This window comes from Pogona vitticeps, chromosome 3 (assembly GCF_051106095.1).
Source record: "Pogona vitticeps strain Pit_001003342236 chromosome 3, PviZW2.1, whole genome shotgun sequence".
Lineage (NCBI taxonomy): Eukaryota > Metazoa > Chordata > Lepidosauria > Squamata > Agamidae > Pogona > Pogona vitticeps.
The window spans coordinates 145,717,457-145,744,214 of NC_135785.1; the positions used below are offsets into that span (position 1 = coordinate 145,717,457).

A 26,758-nucleotide genomic window follows, 5' to 3' on the forward strand; every position below is an offset into this window, starting at 1 on the left:
ATTCTCCTTTTAGATTGCAGGCACCCACTCTGCAACAGGAAAAGCAAATGCAGTTATTTGCTAATCCATCCTTCAATGATCTAGCCTGAAGGATGAGATACCCTCCTCCATTCATCAGATTTCTACCACCTCTTTGCACCCTTCCTCTTGGGACAGTCTTCATCTCATTCGCAGAATATAAAAGAATTTCTTCCACAAGCAAAGGGAACTGTTGCTGGGAGAAGGAACAGGGAAGAACTGGCCACCTTCCTTTTTTTTCATGTGAACTGCTAGAATATTTATTTATTTATTTTATTTTATTTATATCCCACCTATCTAGTCACTTAAGACCACTCAACAGGACCATCTTATACACATCTATTTGGTAAGTTTCACTGAGCCTATTAAGGCTTATGCACAATAAGAACAGACTGAGCAGCTCTAACGGGGCCCAATAATAATCTTCATAAAAATGTACAAAAAAAAGCAAGCCACAGATCACACACTCTCTGGTATCTATACATGAATTCCCGGAGTATGGGAAACAAACAAGAACTGGAATCTTGGTTCAGGAAGGGTAAATATGACTTGACAGAGATAACTGAAACTTGGTGGAATGACTCTCAAGACTGAAAAATAGCAATTGAAGGATATAAATTGTTCAAAAAGAAGAGAAAGAAGAGAAAGGGAGGTGGTGTCAGAGTATGTGTCAAAAATACACATTCTGCACAGAAATACTGGAGGAGGAGCTTGGTTGTCCCATTCAGAACATCTGGGTTAATATAATTGGGGCAAAAAACAAACAAACAAAAAGAATATAGTGACTACTACCAAATGACCAAGCAAGGAGGAAATGCAGATTAAACCTTTGAAAAGCAAACTGCAAGAATTTCAAGGAGATATGATGTTGTAGTAGGAATGGATTTTAGAGTAGACATCCTTCAATCTTGAGAGACTATGGCAACATGCTCTGAATAGAGGACTTGGAACAGCGTCTAGTGTGGCTGAGAAGGCCAATTTGAGAGTGACAATCCCTTCCACATTGAAGATAAATACAATCTGTCCCCTCTCCAGCTCCCTGATTTGCTGGTTTTGTGACTGCCTCCTTGCCTTGGCCTGCTGAACAAGGGTCTCTTCAAAATAGGAGAGGCATTGATGCACCGCCTGCCTCCGGGCTGAGCACTCAGATGTCAAAGTTTCCCATCTGTTGAGGTCCATTCCCAAGGCCTTCAGATCCCACTTGTAGATATCCTTGTATCACAGCTGCAGTCTCCCTCTGGGGCACTTTCCCTGCACTAATTCTCCATACAGGAGATTTTTTGAAATAGTAGTAATGAAAGATTTCAATAAACCTGGTATCTGTTGGGATGCAAATTCAGCCAAACATGGCCCTTCAAAGAAATGTTTGGCTTGTGTGGCTGATAATTTCCTCCTTTAAAAAGTGGAGGATGAAACTGGAGGATTAGCTTGACTTCATTCTAACCAACAGAGATGACTTGGTGGAAGAAGTGGAAGTAAAGGGAACTCTGGGGGCAAGTTACCCTGTTCTACTTGAGCTCTTGCTTTCAAACAAAATGAAGCACAGTGTACAAGCATGTGTACACTGGAGTTCAGGAAAGCCAGTTTTAATAAACTCAGAAAAATTATAACAAAAGTCCCATGGCTGGAATTCCTAACAGGAAAAGGAGTCTAAGAGGGGTGGGGGTTTCTTAAACATGATATTCTGAAGGCAAAATTATAAACAATTCTACAAGTGGAAGACAGCAAAGAAAGACCAATGTGGCTTCACAAAAAGCTGAGACAGAACCTGAAAATAAAAAAATGACATATACAGAAAGTGGAAGGAAGGCAAGTTCACAAAGGAAGAGTACAGACAAGTAAAGGAGAATTGCAAGGATGGCATTAGGATGGCAAAAACTTAGAATGACCTGAGGTTAGTAAGAGATGCTAAAGGCAACAAAAAAGCATTCTTCAGTTCCATGTGTAGCAAAAGACAGAGAAAAGTATGTGCCAGCTAACCAATGAGGATGGAAAAATGAGAACGGACAAGAAAGAAAAGGCGGAACTGCTCAATTCCTATTTTAGTTTGGTCTTTTCCCAAAAGATGGTCCACCACCCTCCAGGCAAATGTGAAGTACAAGTGGAGGGGACAGGATTGCAGTTTGAGACTGATAAACAAATAGTCAAAGAATACCTTATTACTTTGAATTAATTCAAATCTCCACGGTTACGAGATGGGGAGCATTTGGATCAGCAATACTGTGAGTGAGAAGAATCTTGGAATTGTTGCAGATCACAAACCAAATACGAGCTGACAGTGTGATGTGGCTGCAAAATAGGCAAATGCTATTTTAGGCTGTATTAACAGAGGTAGTGTCTCCAAATCATGTGAAGTATAGTTCTCCTCTATTTGGCACTGGTTAGAACACTGCACTTTAAGAAGGATGCCAACAGACTGGAACAAATTCAGAGGAGGGTAACAATGATGATCAGGGGACAAAACCAAGCTCTGTAAAGAAAGTATGAAAGAACTGGGTATATTTGGCCTTGAGAAAACAATACTGAGGGAAGATATGATAGCTGTTTTCAAATACTTGAAAGACTGTCATACGACAGAGGGGCAGGAGTTGTTTTTGATTATTCCAGAGTGCAGGCTCCAGTTATAGGAAGCCAGATTTTGGTTGAATGTCAGGAAAAACTCCTTAACTGTTAGAGCAGTACAACAATGGAACCAATTAGCTTAGGAGATGGTGAGCGCTCCAATGCTGGAAGTATCCAACAGAAAATTAGGCAACCATCTGTCAGATCTAATTTGATTTGGATTCCTGTATTGAGCAAGGGGTTGGACTTGATGACCTTTCTAGGATCTTTCCAACTCCATTATTCTCTGATACTACTAAGCAAGGTCACTGATTTCAATGTAGTTGGCTCCCAGTCTGAGGTAAGCAAATATAGGACTGCAGCCTCAATCTGTTAGAAAGTGAATAAAGAAAACCTTCTTCAGTCACTGGCTGTCAGCACCTAGGACAGAGAACAAGGAAGATTCTGCCCCAAATCTTATTCCTAGGATGGGGGCTGGCCAAACATTAGGCTGACTTAAACAAGGGACAAACCAGCATCTTCTCCTGTCCCTCAGTCCCCATCCACAAGTCTGGGTCTATTACTCTAACTTCAACATGGTAACATGACAGTGTCCTCCACTGAAACTAAGAGCTTCAAAATTGTTTAGGGCACACACATCGGACTACGTGGGCCACATAGGTCCGTTCTCAGAGGGAACAGCTGCAGAGCTCACGAGAAATGCCTAGGAGGCTGTAGACCTCAGTGTTTGCCCCCTGATGCAAGGTCTCCTGACCCATTACAAGGCTGACCCTGTCTGAAGAACATTTCTTTTTATCCTATCAGGAATATCTAAGAAGACAATGCAAAGTAGGCTATTAAAACCCATTAAACTTTGGGTGCTCAGTTCTGATAAAGCCCTTATCCAGATGTTAGAATTTTATCTCATGATCAATGCTTTCCTTTGACAAAAAATAAATCCTACAAATATTTCGTATGAAGCAAAGGTAGCAAAGAGCTAGTAATTTAAGAGTGGTTTAATTTTTTTTCTTAAGGAGTGTGAATAAAAATACATAATTCTGGAATTTCCCTAAGATAATCATCAGAGCATTTAGCGTTCCCTCAGTTAAAAATCTTTAGCTAGAATGTCAATCTTCCTGTATCTCTGTGTGTTTGTATATATGTATGTTTAAACTTGCCACAGCTTGCACTGAAAGCATATGAAAGCAGTACTAAGTTTAGTGAACTGGTTGCATTCACACTAAGCCTGGGGTAATACAGTATAATGAATCGGCAAAAGCAAACCAGATTTCAAGGGGATAGCTACCATTCTTTTATCTCTCAATATTTCCATGAGCAAATGTTTATGAGGACAAACAAGTTGTTTTGAATAAATCTGACATTGTAGCTATTCAGCACAAGTGTCTTTTCTACATGCATTACTACATTCCTTTATATGAAGAGAATACATTTTCAAACACACATGGTTTTCAGAATGTAACAGCTTTTGAACAACAGAAGAGCAATACAGGATAAACTGCTACCCCAAAACAAAAACAGAAGGATCAAGTTCAAAGAAGTGGACTGTAATCCAAGAGCACTCACACTGGAATAAATTTGTTAGTCTTAAAAGTGCTACAATTTTTTCTTTTTCTTTTACTAAAATAAAACGGGCAGAAACTTCTCCGAAAACTGCTTCTCAAAGTAAGCTACATTTAGACATAAGAGATAATAAAAGGAACCTTTAAGAGAATCAGATGTTAAATATTAAGAGTTTAGTGTCTAAAATTAAATCCAGAGTTACAATACTTTGAACTGGAAGAGTGTCACAACCCTTCACAAGACCTTGTCAATCATTAGCATCTGTCTGAAGTAGTCCAGATGACAACAAAATACAAAGGAGACTTCTCCATATGTAGGTCTGCATCTGCAAAGCATCTATGGAGTAATCGGGGTTGCACTCCGAACCTTGCTAGCAGGTTCTGGCCACATTTACTTTTGATTGGTGATATGCGTAGAATTCAGACTCTGGAAAACATGTTTTTTCTATACCTGAAGAACACCCCCCTCCGCCCTGCCCCCAGGCAGCAGGACTTTGCTGCTTGTTGTTTCTGGGAGTTTTAATCGGAAAATGTAAATTTTCCAAGGTGCAGTGAAAGCCAACATGCCTGAATCTACTCCACACCATAGTTATTGTTCAGAATCAGGCAGATCCATAAATAGATAGGGCTCTATACAGAAAAAAAATCAAAAGAAATAGAAATATGATCAACATAATTATCTCGTAATGTTTATAAACCTGTCTATCAGAAAAAAACAGATAAAAGACTAAAGAATATATGGAGGTGTTTGACTTAAGTGACAACCTGGGTCACTATAATTCTGTGTCACCAACACAAGGAGCAGCATGGCTCCATGGTTCGAAGCTGTTTCTATTCTTGCTGTACCTGGAGATGCTAGGGATGAACACTGTGGACTTTTGCCAGGAAAGCATATGCTCTCCCACAGAACTACAGTCCCTCCCCAAGGACAAGAATATAGATGATAACTATTCTCAACAGATACCCCCAAATAGTATCTAGATTACAGCATAGTCCTGTGTTACCTCTACTCAAGAGATAAGGCCCACTGCGACTGATTCTTACATAAATGTGTGCAGAATGTAAGACTAAGTCCTGAAATTCAGTCCATGGTATCTGATTCCAGCCCATCAGCCAAGATGTATATCTTAACATCAAAGATGGACACAGCATTGCAACATACCACACCTGTTTGCACCTTTCTCTTGCAAGACTGCCATTACCTTAAAACTAAGAAAGGCAGATGTTTGCTTCTCTTTCTAACATGTACCCCATACCAGGATAAAAAATTACCATGGCATTTCAGATCTGCGTTATTGAGAAAGGTATTTAAGTTAAAAATATAATAAAGCTCAAACTGTGACTCATCATTCCTGCTTTGAGTTTATACAGTATTTTTTTTAAAAAAAAAAAGGTTTCAAAAATAGCTGAGTTACTTGGGCACAATCTTTTTCTTTCCTTGTCTTCCATAAATGCATGGTAGTAAAATTATGATGGATAAATAGAGTTTATCAGAAGAAAATATTCCTGCTGTTTCATCACTATGCAACCTCTAGGTCTGAGAGCTTGAACCAACTCTGCTACTGCAGTTAGTATTTCAAAAAGTTGAAGAAGGAAGGAAGGAAGGAAGGAAGGAAGGAAGGAAGGAAGGAAGGAAGGAAGGAAGGAAGGAAAACTTGCCTCGTGGTCCTTCAGAGACGAAAGTAAGGTATAAGGGCAAATAATTGCTAGCAATTGTTTCTATCCTATTGGTGAAGCTATGTCAGCGGAATTTTACGACACTGTGACTATACACAAATGATTATCACACTAATTTACTAGCAGATAGTAAATTACAGCAACATAACGATCTTCATGTATTTATGTCCCCTGTACTGTTGAGGTTTTAAATATAAGAATGTAGTCATACAATACTTAAAAAATATTAATTACTTAAAAGTCAAAACAGATAGCAATATTGTAGGTCTAGACACAAAATTTAAATATTGCAAAAGCAAAGAAAAAATGGAAAGCTGAGAATAAGAAAACACACAGACAAAAATTGTCTACACATAGCCTTCCATGAACAATTTCCAAATGTAAAGAAAAATATATCCATGCTTAGTTGTTGTCTGTATACTATGAGTTCATATGTCAACAGTGTTTTGAGGTCTTCTATTCACTGGATTACTGATGGTGGACACCTGTCTTTCTAGTGTTGCAAAATCAGACTTCTTGCAATTGTAAGGGGACAGAGAGTCCATCTACACTGACCAGTGGTTAATTTCCAAGAAATTAGTCTACTGTATGTAGACTAAAGGTAGATAAGAATCAACAAAGATCAAAGACTGATCAAGTACATAATTCATGTGCGTAACCCCTCTACAAAATGTGCTTATAACTGGGCATGACCATAGCATATGATTTCCTAAAAGATGTTCAAGAGTACAGTACGTTCTAAACATGATCTTTTGTTGGATGAGTCGTAGCTTAATCTACTGTATAGATATCTCAGGTATACTAGTGAGTGCTGTCTTCTCACAGTCAAGTAAAGTAACACGATCCATTTCCCTGTTCCATTTGTCTCTGAGGCCTTGTGTATCATATTTATTAACTGAAAGTTAATTGTTATAAAGAAATAATGTAGATTTCCTTTCCTGGACTAATGCAATAAGCATTTCCAAAAGTGCAGGGGGCTCTGAAGCACTCAATGCTGCTGGAACATACAGTATTTAGATTTCAGTAAGTGCTATACAGTAATTGCAGATACTGACATTTGGCTGAGGCTGGCAAACCATACCTACTTTTAATTCTCCTTGCAATTCTCCTTTACTTAATTTACTTTTAATTCTGGGTGATCTCAAAAAGTTAGTTCAGTATGTGAAAATGGGTCAAATTGTAATTGTCATGACAAAAGGTACCATATTTAGACACCCAAACCATCTACAGTGGTGCCCCGCTTGACAACGTTAATTTGTTCCAGCGCAATCACTGTAGAGCGAAAACGTCGTCAAACAAAATTTAAAAAAAAAACAATGAAATGCATTGAAAACCACTCAATGCGTTCCAATGGGATGAATACCTGCTCGTCCAGCGAAGATCCTCCATACGGTGACCATTTTCTGGTGCCTGTTAAGCGAAAAATCAGTCCTAAAAACAGTGGGGGGCCATTTTCTTCAGCTGGCGGCCATTTTGAAACCTGACGATCAGCTGTTTGCTGATCGTCGTAAAGCAGAAATCAGTTCTCGAAACAGGGAACCAATCATCGTGAAACAAAAAAAACATTTAAACCATCATTTTGCGATTGCAAAAGCGATCACAAAAACTTCAACGTTAAGTGGATTCGTTGTAGAGCGGGGTAATTGTCCAGCGGGGCACGACTGTACTTGGAGAGACGCTCCAGGAAGGAGGTTTTCAAAAGAAAGATATTTTGACTGTGGGACTTAGTCCCAATATTTAGTACAGCATAGCATATATGCCTGATGATATAACTAAGACCAAGAAAGCCAAATTCCCCTTTAATAAACACAAGCTGTATTATCTGCATAAAAATCCAAGATGGCACAGGATCTCACGTAAACTTCCAAAACACAGTATTGATTTTATGAAAGTATTTTTCTAACTGATTGTTAGGTATAAGAAAGGGAATTGCTTGAAGAACATATATAATTCAAAGCATAATATTCATTTTGAGTGTTTTTATCTTTCCTCAAAGAGAGGTTTAAAGATGTCCATCTATCTAAGACCAAAGATATCTCCAAAATCAATTTAGTTAAATTTAATGCAATGATCTATGAAATGTCCTACAACTCTTACTATAGAGTCAGCCCTACTGAATAGTACAATTTGCAAGCATGAAGAGGATTGCACTGCCAAACTAATGCAACTTCAGTCCTAGTATCTCCATCACTCTGACTCAGGGTTTTCCAGGTAGAGAATACTCAGAAGTGGTTTACCATTCCCTTTTTCTAGGGGCAACCAGGGACTGTGCAGCTTGGCCATGACTGCGCAGGTTGGCTCTTCTCCTGGAAGGCATAAACTCCCAAACTCTGGGGCTGCAAACAGATGCCTAAACCACTGAGCTAACCAGACAGCCATTCCTAGTATCACTGCATCATAAGGAAATGACAGACTGTTCTAAACCTAAAAACTACATTTTCTTGGCACATATTTTTAAATAGCATTCCTAGCAACTTGACATATTTCATATCATAGACATCAAGATGTCAGATGTGTCATTCCCTTCCATGTATATTTTATGTGCAGATTTTCTTTAAGAAAGATAAGCCAACTAAAACTTTAGTCCTTACTGCTGGAATTCTAAACATGTACCAAAGGGTAAGCACCACAGTATGAAGAGCAAGGTGAATTAAAATCAATGATTTCTTAAAAATTGTAATCAAATTCATTTTTATGAAATGCTTTTGAGGAAAAAGCTATCTAAAGATAATTTTCTATTTAAGACACATTATAGCTCAAAGGTTAATCAGCATGAAATAGAACTTAGTTATGTAGCATGAAGCTGTATATTTGTGCAATATTTACATTTTTTGTAAACTAAATAAATTAATCCATGTTATCCAAGCTGAAATAACATGCACTTTTTCACAGTAAAAATAGCATAAAATGAACAAAAGTTCAGGAAAAACCTTAATCCCATTGTTCTGCAAATCTATGTACAGACAACGGACACATTGAATATAACGAACAAGCAAATCAAGAATATGTACGTTATATAATGTTTTTGTGTTAGTTAAATAAAACAATTTAAGTAGTTCTCCAGATATGAGTGATTAACCTATCAAACTAAAATTTGTTCTAATATAGCCATTTTACCAATCTGACTGCTTATTATTCTAAATATGAAATTTTCATCTGATTGCAAATACTGTATTAAAGATTATAACTAGCAGCAAGAATGAGACCTTATATTTAAAAATCATGATTTAAAGTCATACTGATCAGTGATTTAATCATGATTTAAATCGTGATTTAAATCAACTTGATTTAAATCAAATTCACCCTGATGAACAGGACTACACTGTAAATCCACAACTACATAGTAACTAGGAAAATATTTTAACTAAATCATGTCATTTGAATTAGTGAGGTTTCTGTTTCAAAAACAAATTGCAATTACTGTGCAAACTTTAGAACAACTGAACAAAACATGTCCTATTTTGTGTTTTCTTTTAAGTAAGTGAATTTATTACAAGAAGCACATTTAATTGCTCGTTTCACAATAAGATGACAGTTTCTGCTATTACTAGAAGGCTACAATTTAAAAGAAATCTACAATTATTAAAACAAGCTGTTACAGGCCAGTGGATATGTCTTTATATCTTGACTTTTCCATACTAGGGGGAGCAACAGCTGCAAAAACAACACCCCCTTCCTAATAAATAATTCTATAATTTGATGGATATTACTTGTTGACCTCTTCTTGCAATTGCAGGTTACTAGGCTCTGGAAATCTTTACTAGTCTACTGGGGCTGGCAGAGAAGAGCAGGCAGGCAGGACCCTCCTTACCTCTTCTCTGTGCAGAGGGTAAAGGGGCTTAGTTCCACTAGCAACAGATTTGTTTCTATAATAGGTGGAGAATTCCATTCCTCCTCGATTAGCCTGTTAATTATCAAGCATGCAGTTTCCTGTTACTCCACAGCTACTAGGCCATTAGTGGTTAAATATAAAGCTATGTTTAAAATGAAGATTGTATTACAAAGTCTCATAAAATTCAGTCTTTCAAATACACCATGGCTGTTGAGAGCTGATTTTCTATGTAAAGGAAAAGAAAACAACTTGAAAAATATAGCGATATTCTTCTGAAGTCAAGTAGTAAAAATACAGCACAAGTATGCCATTGTGGTACTATAGATTGGGAGGGATAGCAGGGACCAGCAAATATTTACAGATATTAAGTTTTAGCTTGTAGCTCCAGGACTGCCAACTAGCTCTCACTTAGAATAATCCAGATATCTTATGTTCCTATTTTATTCAGTTCAGCTATCTCCACAATAATCTCACTTCTCAAAAGTATATTATTCTACCTTCTGAGTAGGAACCTTTCCTTCCCATAAGATGGAAATAAACTGTTCTGTTGCATTTACATCTATGCCTGTAATTCAGAGAATGACAAACATAAATGTTTTAAACAGGAGAGAAGAGGGCAACACTACACATATCTACCAAAATATTTTCCCCACTGAGTTCAATCAGGTTTGTTCCCAGATGAGTGAAGCCTGAGTTGTTATTCTGTTCTGTGGACAACTTAAGACACTGACTACTTAAAATTACTTTTTAAAGTAGTCTTTTCTCTGGCTTGGCATATAGTTCGCAGACTGTATGCACTGTGGCAGAGTTGACACCAGTCTGAACAGGTGAACTGGAGTTGTCGGATTCACTACAGTATGGTATTTCTGTCACATTAAGAGCACCTGCTCAATAAAACACTTAAGAGAAACTGCACCTGGTGAAACTCTTTTCATGCAAGCATCAGAAGCAAGGAGATCAATGATCCCTCTAAGCTGTGTGTGCGCGTGTACAGAGAGCTCCATCGGGGCTGTGCACGGACTGCTTGGCAACCAGTTTACTTCCTGCTTCAGATGAAGCCCCGACCCCCCACCCCCGCCTGCATGGGACGAGGCTCCCACACAGTGGGAAAGAAAACTAGAGGAAACATTGAAAGAGATCCTTCATGGAAGGCTTTATTAATGCTGGATGCCCATTTGCTTCTGTGTGTATATGCAAATAACTACAAAGATAAATAAGGACCCAGAATTAGGACAGAAGTAACAGCTAGGGTTGATTCAAGATTTCATTGGCCAAGGTATTCGCAAAGGCTTTCACGGCTGGGATCTAATGGTTGTGGTGGGTTTTTCGGGCTCTTTGGCCGTGTTCTGAAGGTTGTTCTTCCTGATGTTTCGCCCGTCTCTGTGGCCGGCATCTTCAGAGGATGCCTCTGAAGATGCAGGCCACAGAGACAGGTGAAACGTCAGGAAGAACAACCTTCAGAACACGGCCAAAGAGCCCGAAAAACCCACCACAACCATTTCATTGACCAAGTTGGGAATGTCTGTTGCCATGCAAATAAATGTGCTCCAAACTCTCAAAGGATTTGGAGAAACACCTGCAGTTGTGCTTTGCCAAGAACAGAAAGAAGAAGAAGAGAAGATTCTGATAACAATTATAGCAGACTCATGGACCAAATTCAGAGTGGTAAATCCGTAACAAATTCTCCTGCCTTAGATCTACTCTGTCAGTGGGATAGGTCAAGCCCAGACAAATGTCAATGGTAACTATGCTTGCAACAGAAAGTGATCCTGCAAGTTAGGTTAGTTTCAGCATTACTCACAACTCAATTGCAAAAAACGCGTTTTAAACATGCTTATGTGTAAAAGAAGACATGGATATCAACTAATTAAAATGTGTGGGCTATACTGAGCTGGGGACAAAATGACTGCACTGTTGGTTCCTGTTGCACTTCCGTGGGAATGAGATTCCATAATCAGAACACTACCAAAACAAATCCTCTTTTCCCTGTAAGCATTGCAAGTGTGGTACTTTCAAAAGAGCCTTCCCCTACATCTTGAAGTCGCAAGAGGTGCTCCTGTAGATACAGTGGTGCCTCGCATAGCTATGCGAAAACATCGCTGTACGGATCAAAAAATTGGCAGAAAACTCAACGTACAGCGATGTTTTCCGGGTCCGGCAGCCATTTTTGCACCCTCAGTAAGCGAGGGGAGGGCGCAAAAACGCTGCGCGCGGCCATTTCGGCCGCAGCGAGACCGCGGATCAGCTGTTCGGCGGGTCCAAAATGGCCACCGGAACACCCGAAATGGCCACGCACAGCGTTTTCACACCCTCCCCTCGCTTACCAAGGGTGCGAAAACGCTGCCCGCGGCCATTTTGGGTGTTCCGGTGGCCATTTTGGACCCGCTGAACAGCTGATCCGCGGGTCGCAAAGCGAAGGTCGGTAAGCGAAAGGCTTACCGATCTTCGCTATGCGAATTTCGCCCATTGGGGCCGATGCGATGCCTTCGCATTAGCGATCCCAGAAAAGGGATCGCTATGCGAATTCATCGCTGTACGGGGCGCTCGTTAAGCGAGGCACCACTGTATTTGGGTCCGATGACATTCAAAAGCACACAGTGCAGCCCCTTCAGAATTGGTGGGATACAATTCTGCCTGGCTGTACAGGCAACAATTCTGGCTGCCATATTCTTCACTAGCTGATGTTTTCTAGGCCATCTTCAAGGACACCCAACCATTCAGGTCTGGATAAACCCTCCCTAACCAGGGGCACTGATAACTAGGGATTTAGATCCTTGTTTACCTACCTACCGCCTAGAGTGGTCTTACTGTATAACTTGTGGTCGTAATGTAATCAGCACACACTGAAGAGAATCCGAATAGCTGCTATACTTTGTTTCATGGACTTTTTGAAAATCTGAAGGTACTGGACAGTTCCTTAGAAGAGAGGAGAATCAGCTTGTCCTTCTGTGCTTGGCTCTATGTGTTCTGGGTGGAGTGGAGAGGCTTCCAGTTCCAGCTCTGGTAGTGTGCGGCTGCAGCGTTTCACTTTTTTCTGCTGCTTTGTTTTATCTAGCTTTTATTTTGCCATTTCATGACGGTTCTATTTAAATACCTTTTAAAGTGTCTTTTTAATTAATATATTTTTAAAAGGAGGGGACTGCAGGTAAGAGAACTCAGAGACTTTGTTTAGTATCATTTTATTGTTTTGGTTGAATTCCAAGGTCTTGGCAAATTAGGGAGAATTCTTTATTACTTAAAGGGAAAAAAACTCTAGCCTTATTTAGACTGCCTGAGCCATTATGCATAAACTGCAAAAACCCGGACAGGAAGAAAGATACTCTTTGTCTCGCTCTTCTGCTGGAGGAAAGAATCCTGTGGGGCTTGAATGTCCTTCACTGCTGTAGTGAGACAGTCTAAATCAATGAGAACAAGAACTTTAGTGAAGATACTTTCCCTCCCTGTTCATACCTGTCAAAACAGCTAAAAAGACATTCCTAATCATCACAGTTGCCTGGCCCTCAAGTGACAAAACTGGATCAAAAACACATCCCCAAGCTATGTACTTTCCAAGGAAAATTGGCTATGTGACCTCAGGCATGATGTTATCTATTCTGATTCAACTTCTTCCCCACCCCACATCTGAAACACAGGTAATAATACTGTGACATACACCCCAGTTCCCCTGTTTGTTCTTCTACACGCCCAGGTTCACTTTGGGGCATGACATTTAATTTTCACTCTTTTCCGCTGCCACCAGTGGATTTCTTTTATTCACAATGTAAATTATTTCACTCAAACACTAGCTGTCAAGCACTGGAAGTTTTTATTAAAGTTACAGATGTTCTTTATTTATTTACTCAGAATCACAATCATTGAAATGTCTTCTTTTGTTTATTTATTTGCCATTCAATCAACTTGTGTATTTACAGTGGGGTCTCGACTTACGAACGGCTCGACATACGAACGTTTCGACTTACAAACCGCTCTCATAGGAATATATGGACTCGACTTACGAACTTAGATTCGAGTTACGAACTCTTTTTTTCCTTTTTTAAAAAGCTAAGTCATCTTAGGTTAAAAGGAAAAAAGAAAAAATATCCCCCTCTAGTGGCAGAAGGCGGAATAGCAGCTTCCCATTAGTTTCTATGGATGAAAAGAGCAGATACGGATTAAATGGTTTTCAATGTATTCCTATGGGAAATGCAGATTCGACTTAAGAACTTTTCGACCTGAGAACTGCCTTCCAATACGGATTAAGTTCGTAAGTCGAGACCCCACTGTACTTGTTACTATTCCCACTTCTAACTTTGACTATCTAGCTCTTTCTCTAACCTCTGAAATCCTAACTCTAACTCTAACACATCCCTAACTGAAACCCTCAACTGATATCCCTAACAGAACTCCCTAACTGAACTTCAACTGTCTTCCGTTCTCTTCTTATACTTCCCTGGTTCTGTCCTTTCTGTTCAACCACTGGTTACTAAATCAGGGTTCCATTGTGATGGACAGGAGTGGTTACTGACCTGTCCGTCACAAATACTGACCAATTAGATAAATCAGACAAAGTACTTTGAAGATCTGAAAGCATTATACAGATGTTAAGAACTACTAAACCAGGTCTGATTTATATGTTATCTTTTCAAAGTTAAACAATTTTTAAAACCACCTTTCAAATCAGAAAAATATGTTTGACCCTAGTGTTCATCAACTGCTTCATTATTTCTGGATTATTCCGTAAACTGTTTTATTTGATAGTAAAAACAAAGTAATATAGCTTTAAACCAGGAGTGGGTGATCTGATCTTAAAGGCCATTTTTCAGATTCATCAGCAGCCTGAGCACAGTATCTCTAAAGGAGCAAGAGCTGAAGGAAAGGGTCCTGACCAAAAAAGCTAATCTAAGTACTTATTTAATATGTTAACATGTATTTGAAAGCACAGTTTAATGTGAAGTTTGCTACAACACACACACATATATGGAAATGTTAAAATTTAAAATATTTATATGTTTAAAATGTTAAAACAGTTCTCCCTCATTATGGCTTCCCCTTTTCAACAAAAATCTTATTTAAATAACACTGCTACATATTTTAACACTCATAATTTATATCAAGAATTAATTTGGAGATGTGTTCCTTTTAATTTTCTTTAATTAATTACTTTCTACTCAATAAATTCATAACGAAATCCATAATTACTTTTAAGAATTGTTTTGGAACAGAATCCTCACTCCCACGCTTTCTCTGAATTTATTTTAAAAATTGTCCCACATTGCATTTCCTCTGGTAAACGACAGAGAAAAAACACAGAAGCAGCAACAGATAATCATGTGATTCTCTGTTTCTCAAACAGCCCTCTTACCAGCAAGACTAGAAGTGAGAAAATGACCAGATAGTTACCAATTCAGATCAGAAGTATAACTCAAACAGAGAAGTGTGAAAAACTGAGTACATCCACAAACAATTGAGGCATTTCATACTGATGAGTGGCTAATTCAGCATGCATATGCTTTGGCAGCCAACACGTAATTTAACCACTATAATAAGAAATAACAACTTATAAAGAGGGGAGGTGTTACATACAACAGCACTGATGTTACCTGTCTGTCATGGGTTTGGAGGGAAAGTTCCATCCTATGGGGAGTGGAAGGCGGGACATCAGGAGGAGGGGCTGTACTGTATAAATATGTGATGCCTGTGTGGTGAAGAGGAGACACTGTGAGACACTGGGTTGTGACGAAGCAGCAGCTGGGAAGAAGAAGCTGTTGTGGGAGTCTGTGTGTCAGACAGGGTACTACTGTGTGTCAGAGTACCAACCTGATAGGTTCAGGTGTCTGTTGGTTAGCCAGAACTGATAGGTTCAGGGTCTGTGCTTTAAGTTAAGGGTTCTGGGTGAACCAAACTGTATGCATGTGTGAGTGAGAATAAGCCACGTTACTTTATCCTATTCACCTGATTGTTTTATTTTTCCCTGTGTGTATTTAAATAAACCTTATTCTTTTTATTGTTTAAAAATCCATCCCTGGTCTGTGTGACTTCTTAAAGGGAATGGTTGGTGGCAGCTTAGTGTAACTGTGTGGCAGATCCCAGTAGGTCTGGGTTTGTCACATTGAGCCTCGTGGCGCAGTGGTTAAAACGCTGTACTGCAGCTAAAACTGTGCTCACGACCTGGGGTTCAAATCCCAGGTAGCCGGCTCAAGGTTGACTCAGCCTTCCATCCTTCCGAGGTCGGTAAAATGAGTACCCAGCTTGCTGGGGGGGCAATGTGTAGCCTTTATAATTAAAATTGTAAACCGCCCGGAGAGTGCTTGTAGCGCTATGGGGCGGTATATAAATCCAATAAATAAATAAATAAATAAATAAATAAGAAAAAAGAGGAACAGGAAAAGCCAAAGAAGTGAAGATGAGGGTGATCTGCTAAATTTATTAGATTCCATTGTGGTTTTTAAAAACATTCTTTAAAATCTAATACTATTTTTCCTGTGACAGAGCTTTGCAGAGTCGATACAGCCTACAAACTTCCAATGTGCATGTCCTGCCTAATAATGGCATGTCCTTTTCTGGAAATCATTTTATGCACACAGAATTAGGTACAGTGGTGCCTCGCTTAACGACGATAATCCGTTCCAGGAAAATGCCGTTAAGTGAAAACATCGTAAAGCAAAAATAAAAACCCCATTGAAATGCATTGAAACCTGTTCAACACGTTCCAATGGGGTAAAAACTCACTGTCCAGTGAAGATCCTCCATATGGCGCCAATTTTCGCTGCCTGTATAGCGAGGAATCTGTCCCTGAACACAGCGGGGAGCCATTTTAATCACCCAGGGGCCATTTTGAAACCGCTGATCAGCTGTTCAAAAAACGTTGTTTTGCAAAGAACCGGTTCCCGAAGCAGGGAACCAATCACCGCAAAGCAAAATTCCCCCATTCAGACCATCATTTTGCGATTGCAAGTGCGATCGCAAAAAGATTGTCGTTAAGCGGTCTCGTCGTAATGCGGGGCAATCGTAAAGCGAGGCATACAGTGGACCCTCAACTTACAGACAGCTAAACTTACAGACTTTTCGAGTTACAGACTTTTCTGGCCACAAAATTTAGATTCGACTTGCAGCCAGAGAATCGACCTACAGAACAGAAAAAACCAAAATGGAACGAAAATAGAACAAAAACAGCCGGTTATGGGATTAATCGGTTTTCAATGCATTGTAGGTCAATGGAGACTCGACCTACAGACTTTTTGACCTGCAGCCACCATTCCAATATGGATTAATTCCGTAAGTAGAGGGTCCAATGTATAAGAAAGCAAAAACAAAAATGCTTTCTAAGGAAGATAAATACCAGAAGATAAAATCAAAATACTACTCATGTATTCATATTCTCTTATAGTATTTAGTAAATACAAACATGCCAAGTTTCGAGGAATTTTTTTTCCAGAGTAAGATACATGCAAATCCTCACATAACTTCATTATTTTTCTCATCCGCAAAGAACATGAATTCACTTAGCATGCTGTTGATTCCCCTATCCCACTCCACCCCCCAATCCAAAATAAGAAAGGCAGTGGAAGTGCTAAATCCACCCCTGGAACCAATATACATTTGAGCTGATAAACTAAAACATATTTCTGGTGCAGATTACAAAGCATGAGGAGAAACCTCCTATGTGCTGTGCTGCCAGGAAGAAAGCCTCCCCTCCTTGCAGCACACTCTAATTACGCAAGGTAAAACTTTAAGTGTAGCCACACTGTATAATATATGCAATATATAATATTTAGAGCCAGCTCTGGAAATGCTCTAGAAGTGGGATTCATAAGGTGCTGTCTCTTCCAGAATAATTCCTACACAAAAAGTTTACTTCCCTCATTGCACAGGAAACAGGAGAAAGTCTGCCCCTAAAGATACGAAGGCTATCCATCTTTATTTCTGTATAATTACAAAGGTCATCATATATCACTTTGTGACATATCACTACTTCCTGCATTTTTTCAGCATTTAGAAGGCAGATTATCAGCAACTGTACTTCACACCTACTCCAAACAACTAGAAATGATAAAAAGAAAAATTAAGAGTGTTTCCAGAACACCTAAAAAAATACAAGTGATATTATGCTGTGAAAGGCCCATAGAACTGCAGATTAATCAACATCTCTGCATTCCTATCTAACCTATAGTCTGTGCAATATGAATCAAGCTTGTTTAAATGTAATGAGAGGAAACAGACATACCGAACTGAAGCAACTGATTGTTGAAAATTTAAACTCTCTCTCTCTCTCTCTCTCTCTCTCTCTCTCTCTGTGTGTGTGTGTGTGTGTGTGTGTGTGTGTGTGTGTGTGTGTGTGTGAGAGAGAGAGAGAGAGAGAGAGAGAGAGAGAGATGACTCTTTCATGAAACCATGAAAAAAGCAACCTTCTAAATTTAATCTTCACTGCATTTAGTTCTGCAGTTTCTGCTGAGAAGAGCAAGTACTTCAAGATTCTGTTTAGACACTGAATTTGTACTGGGCAGAACCAGAATATTTAGAAGAGTCCCACTAACAGCAAACACCTAGTAAAAGACAACCAACACACCTCGGACTAGATGTCTGAAGTGTGCAGCAATTGCATTTCTCTATTTCTCATCTCCAAAGCAGGCAAGAGTATCGTAGCTTATTCCCCAAATCTGAATCCCTGTCTCTCTGCTCCTGGTCCTGCTTTGACTGCAACACCAAACAAAAGATCTTACAAACAAAGACTGTTGCTTTCTTTATTGAGTCAATCCATCTCATGTGCATTCTTTCTTTTTTTTTTCTACTGCATTGCACTTTTTTCTTCATTGCTGCCTTTCCCAGTGAGCATGTCTTCTCATGATGCCACTGTAGTACAATACCCTTTGTTTGGTTATTTTAGCTTCTAGTGAGAGTCCACGCTTAATTTGCTTTACTTATCTCTCTGACAAGTCATGCTATCTGTAAAACTCTTTCCCAACACTACATTTCAGATAAGTGAAATGTGTCTATGCACTTTATGTAGTGTATAAACTGTGTATTAAAAGTCTGCACTCCTATATATAGCTGCTTTTCTGAGGGTGGTTTACTTTGGAGGAAACAAGTCCAGGATTTCATGGTACTAAATAAGCTTTATAAATGTTGTTGTTGTTTAGTCCTTAAGTCATGTCTGACTTTTCGTGACCCCATGGACCAGAGCACACCAGGCCCTCTGTCTTCCAATGCCCCCCAAAGTTGGGTCAAATTCATATTGGTGGCTTCAATGACACTGCCTAACCATCTCGTAATCTGATATCCCCTTCTCCTCTTGCCTTCGCTCTTTACCAACATCAGGGTCTTTTCCAGGGAGTCTTCTCTTCTCATGAGATGGCCAAGGTACTGAAACCTCAGCTTCAGGATCAGTCCTTCCAGTGAGCAATCAGGGTTGATTTCCTTCAGAATGGATAGGTTTATTCTCCTTGCAGTCCAGGGGACTCTCAAGAGTCTCCTCCAGCACCTCAATTCAAAAGCATCACTTCTTTGGTGGTCAGCCTTCTTTATGGTCCAGCTCTCACTTCCATACATCGCTACTGGAAAAACTATAGCTTTGACTGTGTGGACCTTTGTCGGTAAGGTGATGTCTCTGCGTTTGAAGATGCTGTCTACGTTTGTCATCACTTTCCTCCCAAGAAGCAGGTAATTAACTAATTTCTGCAGTGATCAGGGAGCCGAAGAAAATAAAATATGTCACTGCCTCCATATCTTCCCCATCTATTTGCCAGGAGTTGATGGGACCAGTGGCCATGATCTTAGGGCTTTTTGTTTTCTGTTGTTGTTTGTTTGTTTGTTTTTTATGTTGAGCTTCAGATCATTTTTGCGCTCTCCTCTTTCACCCTCATTAAGAGGTTCTTTACTCCTACTCAATTTCTGCCATCAAAGTGGCAGAAATCTGCATATCGGAGGTTGTTGATATTTCTTCCGGCAATCTTAATTCCGGCTCGGGATTCATCCAGTCCAGCCTTTCGCATGATGTATTCTGCATATAAATAAGCAGGGAGACAATATACAGCCTTGTCGTACTCCTTTCCCAATTTTGAACCAATCAGTTATTCCATATCCAGTTCTAACTGTTGCTTCCTGTCCCACATATAGATTCCTCAGGAGATAGATAAGGTGGTCAGGCACTCCCATTTCTTTAAGGATCTGCCATAGTTTCCTGTGGTCCACGCAGTCAACGGCTTTTGCATAATCAATGAAGCAGATGTTTTACTGGAACTCTCTGGCTCTCTCCATAATCCAGCGCATGTTAGCATTTTGGTCTCTAGTTCCTGTCCCTTCAAAATTCAGCCTGTAGTTCTGGGAGTTCTCACTCCACATACTGCTAAAGCCTACCTTGTAGGATTTTGAGCATAACCTTGCTAGCGTGTGAAATGAGTGCAATTGTACGGTAGTTGGAGCATTCTTTGGCACTGCCCTTCTTTCGGACTGGGATGTACAGTAGACTGATCTTTTCTAATCTTCTGGCCACTGCTGAGTTTTCCATTGAAGATAATAAAAAAATACCGTACTGGTCCTTTGATGTTGGGCTGTGGCACCAGGGTGGATGACATGACCTTTAGCCTGGTTTGTTCCTTTTTGCACACCACACACAGAATGATTAAAGTGGTAGGAAACCCCCCTCCCCCAACTCTGCCTTGGCTGTCTCTAGCAAGCACATCATTGCTAGCATTGCTCTGGCAATCACTGATGAGGACTAAATCCTCTGCGAGCTAGCAAAAATTTAATGCAACTTGCTAGGCACACTGGACACCTTACTACTCCCTATACCATCGCATGGCTGATGTGCAATGTGTTCCAGCAAAAATAGTGCACATCTTTATTAAATTTGGTGCATCCTGCTAGCTCGCTACATAGCCTGGCAGCCATTGATACTGATGATATATCCTGCTAGTTTGGTACACAGCATGTGTAGATTCAAATAAGATTTTGAATTCAAATAATGTATTATTTCAATTCAAGGGGGGCAATGTCGGTGTATATACATTTTTTGGGGGTAAAAGGTAAAAAGTTTCCCTGACCCCTGAACTAGAGGCACCAACAATGCTACTGATAAGAAAAACATACGGTAATTACAAGCAAGGAGCCTCGTGGCGCAGTGGTTAAACCGCTGTACTGAAGGCAAAACTGTGCTCACGACCTGGGGTTCAAATCCCAGGTAGCCGGCTCAAGGTTGACTCAGCCTTCTATCCTTCCGAGGTCGGTAAAATGAGTAAAATGGGGGGGGGGGGCAATGTGTAGCCTGCATAATTAAATTGTAAACCACCCAGAGAGTGCTTGAAGCACTATGGGGCGGTATATAAGCAGCACGCTTTGCTTTGCTTTTGCTTTTTATATAGTGTGAACTCTTTACTTGTACTATACAGGAACATAAAACTAACAAATGTCTGTGTTCAGATAACTGAAAATGGACACAGCATATAGGACCTGAGAACTGCCACTAAGTAAGAGAGACAAGTAAATCTAACTTTAGTATTACAGAGGAATATGATAATGTGGCAAGACAAACTTGATTCGAAAGCAAATGGCTTACATGCTTCTCATGGTACACTATGAGCAAGGAGCGAGTCTGCAAAATAATCAAAATATGTATACCTCAACTGTCCTGACACATACAAAAAAGCTATTACAATTCAATACAATAATCCACAGATTAAAGTCATTAATATTGCACAATGATAATCCCACTGTTGGCATGAAGGGCTAATTGTCTGTAAAGCTAGCGTCTTCCTGAAGTGATTTGTTTTTTTTTCTACATGCTGTTTGTGAAGATACTATTTTTCTTTCAAATATCAACTGTTCTTCAGACCAACTAAATATATAAATATTTTAAGATACAAAGATCAATATGCGAGCCTTGTCACTGCAAAAATATATGTTGCCATACTAACTTCCAGAGGTTTGCAGAACATGGATCACAGCAGTGACATAAAACATGTACACCTGCCTAGGTGTCCTTGCATTCATCTAAACTTCTTAGCATTAAAGCTTATTACGGAAAATCTATAGAATATTAACGGAACAAGAACAGGGCAGTTCATATCAAGATTAATGTGAATGAGATGTGCTGCGAAATCCTATTAAGTGTCTTCTAAGAAGTATGCCCCAGAGTTCAATGGGATATACTCCCAGGTAAGTGAGTACAGAGCAGTAGCTTTAATAAAATATATTTCATATGAACCAGGAAGGCAGATATTATGAAGTGTTCCTCCTGAGACTTGACATTTAACTCTAATAAGTCAACAAACAACTAAAGAGCCTGGGTATCTTAGATACATATCTAAATATATTAACTTCTCTAATAAATCCATTTGATTCTCTAGGTCATCTGGAGAAGACACCCCCGTGTTGCCACCTGTTCCTGAAGGCTGCTCTGAAGTGACTTGGCAAAGGGAATCAAGCATGGTCGCACCCACTGTGCGAAATACTCTTTCCTCTTTTGTCAGACATGCGGCAACAAATACCAGTTTTAGGCACATATTACAGACTTATTCATTCTGTGAACTTGTCAATACAATTTAGTTTTCCATGTATTGTTAGGAATAATGTAAAGGTATCTTGATTTGATTATTGTTTTATACTGTATTTGGATTGCTGTCATACAATGCTTTGGAATATTCAAATATAAATATCAAAAAATATTTGTAAATAAATACATTCAGACATCATTCAAAAGCATTTTTAGGAAGTTTAACTCTAGCATAGTTTGGATGTAGTTCCCAAACTATATGAAATCTTCATTAAAACCTCAGGCTCATCCTATCTCTCTCTCTTTTCTCATGGTCCTAGTCCCTCAATTTCCTGCTGTTATATAACCATAGTTTGCTATTATACCCAAAACACAAAAATTATAATTTGTATAAATCATGGATTGAACTGGTATTCCAGTACTGATTTGGATACCCAGTATGGTTTGTTTATCTGTTTTCAGAGTTAGCATAGTTCCCATGGTTTGCCACAAATGAAAATGTTAGGGATGAACAAAGCACAGTAGAAAGGTGATCCTCTTGTGTACATAAAACTGGACTACATATCCAATAATAAGAAATCTTTATGTTCATATATATAATATTTTTCACCATTTATGTGAGTCATTTGCCTCCCTTTCCCAAAAGACTACCTTTTAGAAGGTTGGATATACACCTTCTCTTGTAGAGTTGTGGTGAATTCATCTTTCTGGCAGAGAGGAAAGGAAGATGAACATTTCCAGATCAGAGGCCAAAGTCTCAAAAGTAAATCTCTACCAAACTAAAATGGCACCTTCTGTGGTTACATGGAGAGAATGTCGCATTTTAGCTAGTTGGCAATTCTGTTCCACATATATTCACCAGTGGTATGTATCTGGTAAGTAAGGGGATCGTAATTCACAGAAAAAATTCATGACGCACCAGAATGTTGCAATTGATTTTTTAAAAGAAATAAACCTTATCTATGATCACATAGCTGATAAAGTATTCAAGGTCAAGTCCTAACCACAGCCAATTATCAAACATTCCCTTCTGGGTCTGAACACAGGTCTGTATCCTAAATGCACAGAGTCAGTCTTACGGAACATGTTCCAGCCTTGGCCTAGCTGTTAAGCCCTGGAGTCCCTAACCTGAGATACTGGACTTATACACATATGGGTATTTAGTTCAAATATTTCAAGCTTCTCTTATTGAATGGTCCCTTCTTACCACAGCTAAGAAGATGGAAATGTTGTCCTTACCTTTAGAGAATCGAAGCAAGCAATAACTCTTCCATTTTCAACCTGGCAGCTTTTGGGTGGGTGTGCAAATTTACATTCCTCATCAGAACGTGAGCAAGTCCCTCTCTGAAATTGCCTGCATACTTCCAATGTTAGCCATTTTGTGTCTCTTACTGGAGCAACATTCAAAGCCATGATGTAAAACTGATTTAGGTATCACAAAAGTCACCATTAACAAAATTGCTTTTGGTTATGAATTCCACAACTCAACTCAAGAAAACTCTTCCAACACAGGAGCTCAAAGGAACAATGTAGTAAGTTCTTTAAAGAGCCCAGTACACACAAAGCTGGATAGGCAACTATTTATCAGAAAACGTGTTAATTATCCATTGATATGGATGTAGATTTGTAACCTTCGAGATGCAAAATGTTCATGCTGAACATTTCTAGTTGTAACAAGTGTGACCTTCCTTGACTATTTGTTCAGCAACTTTGTTTTCATGCACTGACATTCCTCGATAACATTTTAGCGCATTGTGTTCTCTGTGTCGACATTGCTTATATAGAGAGTGCTATACATTCAGCAAGTTTCATGCCCAACTCAGTGTTGTCCACAGGCTTTGCAAATGCTGGAGTCAGTTTCACATAAAGCAGCAGGCAAACCACTACAGACGAGATATGAAGCAGGAGTGATATCTAGCTGACAAAGATCCTCTTGAAAAAGATTAAGGTTGTCTCTCATGCAAGCGACTTCACAAAGGCACTTAACGATGCATGGACCTGTTAAAATAAAACAGATTTTTTAAATTCAAAACAATATTTATTTTCATTTTTTCCTAAAAACAAAAAACCCTATATTCTGTAAAAGGATATACTTTTAAAAGTGTTTGCCATAAGCTTTTCTCAATCCAAATTGCTTGAACAATTCAGATGTGCATTTTCTTTTTATGTCTGTTTGACCTGGTATTTAGAGGTAAAGAAAACTAAATAATCATTTTCACTTGTATCCATCTGGCAAATAGTATTGGGGTTATGGCCAAGTTTTAACAATACAGAAATAAATAGCAGAACATTCTGTCCCTAACACAACATAAGCAAGTGTGCTTACTATCCAGAAGGTCATACAATCATTTCAGATTAATTTATTTAACATGACTAGCACAATCATATGCACACTCACTCAATGTGTTTTGTGCTTAGGACTGCAGCCCTAGTTGCATCGTTATTAGCAGCTATCTATAAGCATGCCACTATTATTTCCTCAGTATTTACATACATAAATACATATATACATACTTGTATTTAGCCACACAAGTAAAAGCCTTCAATACATTCTGTAAATTCCTTCTGAGAAAAAAAGGGTTCATTTTCTATATACCTTTTAGCATAATCAGTCTGCAACCCTATGTAATTTTCATTAAAGAATATTTAATTACATAATTAAATATAAAAATTCTGCAAACCTCACTAGGAAAAGGTGTCCAAGAAATCAAATGGTTGAAAATTCATTTCCAGGTTATTCTCCTTGAAACTTTAGTAAGTTTTTTTCATTGTAATTCTTCTTTATGTGACCTACAAATAACAGTTTCATTAAAATGAACCACGATTTCTTTGCTGGGATTACTTAATCTGATATCCTGATCAATTAGCTACTATACATTTTTGAATGTGCTTCATGCTATTTACAGGATAGCAATGAGCTTATTAAGGAAATCTGTTGGGTTTATTCTAAAGCTGGCTTTATATTGTAACAGACTGGTGCTGCTTCTGCCATGTGGCAAAGCAGGAAAAAGAATACCACCTGCTGCATAGGAAATAGGCTCCTGCTGCTACGACGTCAGATGCTCCTCAGAAGGAAACTTCTCTCTGCAAAGCTGAATAATTTTGCATTGGGTCAATTTAGTTTGTGTATTTTGAAATCCTTCATTTCAGGAGCAGCCCTCACCCCACCTACTTGTGCCACAGGAACAGGAGTGTACAGCTCTGCAACCACAACCTTCCATTCCATCATAGATGGAGCCGCAATCTGGCTCGTTGCATATGAAGTAGGGAGTTAGACCCAAGTGCTAGAGGATTAATATATAATCTATATCCAGTTCCAGTTCCATAAAGAAACATTAAAGCCAGAAGTGAAAGACAGTGAGTGTTTCAAGGACCTACAGGCCCGTGTTTACCTCTCCCTTATAAGCAGTATTCCTCCCCCCATTTCTCATTTTGCAGCAAACCTTGGTTTGCCACTTTGGCAGAAGTACCAAACAATTACTTGAGCTTTTCCTGTAGGTTAGGTTTTCTGACAGATAGGCCACAGTCAGTAAGGATGGGATTTCACCATTCTTCTACCCTGGTACTAAGTACAGGAGCTCCCCAGGGCTGTGTGCTAAGTCCCTTCCTCTATTCCCTGTACACACATGATTGCACCCCACTGTATAACACCAATGCAACTATTAAATTTGCAGATGATACGACAGTGGTGGGGCTCATAAATAAGAACAATAAGTCTGCTTATAGAAAGGAAGTACAAAGGTTGATACTTTGGTGTAAAGAAAATCATCTCACACTTAACATCAAAAAAACTAAAGAACTCATAACTGATTTTAGGAGGAAGAGAAATGTACATTTACCACTGTACATAAACGGTGAGGAAGTGGAGAGAGTTGGTAGTTTTAAATTTCTGGGTACTTACATCTCAGAGGACCTCTCATGGACTATAAATGCCAACATGCTAATGAAGAAGGCACAGAAGAGGCTGTATTTCCTGAGAATGCTCGGCAAGTTAAATTTATCTCAGCATTTACTTCTGTCATACTATCGTAGCACCATTGAGAGTGTCCTAACCTATGGCATTCTGGCATGGTTTGGGAGTAGCTCTGTAGCGGACAAAAAAGTTCTACAGAGAACCATTAAAATTGCCCAGAATATCATCGGGCTCCAGCTACCAACCCTGGATGACATCTTCACATCCCGCTGTTTAAGGAAATCACATAGCATTCTGAGAGACTCTTCCCATCCTGCTTATAACTTTTTTGAACTGTTACCATCTGGCAGAAGATATAGTAGAACAATTAAGACTCGGACCACACGTTTTCTCAATAGTTTTTATCCCAGAGCTATAATTGCAATTAATAATGAGCTTAAAGACCACCAGTAGTGAATAATTACTTGGACTGTGTTACTTGGCCTGCGGTGTAGATGTTTGTATTTTTAGTGGGGGACTTTCAGTGGGTGGGGAGTGTTTGGGGAATTTTATGTGTGTGCATGTGTCTGGTCTCTGGGTGTCTGTGAATTTTGTTGTATGTGTATATACTTATACTTATATTTATACGTATACTTATACTTATACTTATACTTATTATTATTATTATTGTTGTTGTTGTTGTTGTTGTTGTTGTATTGTTGTGTTGTTGTTGTTGTTATTAAATCCTAGTT

At 39.1% G+C, this 26,758-nt stretch overlaps 1 protein-coding gene across 18 annotated transcripts in view; it reads right to left on the minus strand.

Annotated features, from left to right (window-relative positions):
* Positions 1-26,758, minus strand: part of MBNL2 (muscleblind like splicing regulator 2) — a 118,085-nt gene that overhangs the window by 65,637 nt on the left and 25,690 nt on the right. For 13 of the 18 annotated variants that reach the window (XM_072994705.2, XM_072994702.2, XM_072994703.2 and 10 more), the window contains exon 2: positions 23,354-24,112. The exons of 2 other annotated variants lie outside the window; for them this stretch is intronic. In XM_072994705.2, the coding sequence (XP_072850806.2) occupies positions 23,354-23,527 (174 nt within the window). In that variant the 5' untranslated portion in view covers positions 23,528-24,112. Of the gene's footprint in view, positions 1-23,353; positions 24,113-24,795; positions 24,905-26,758 lie in introns of all 18 variants that reach the window. 3 more of the 18 variants (XM_078390813.1, XM_078390812.1, XM_078390808.1) reach the window with 1 other exon arrangement.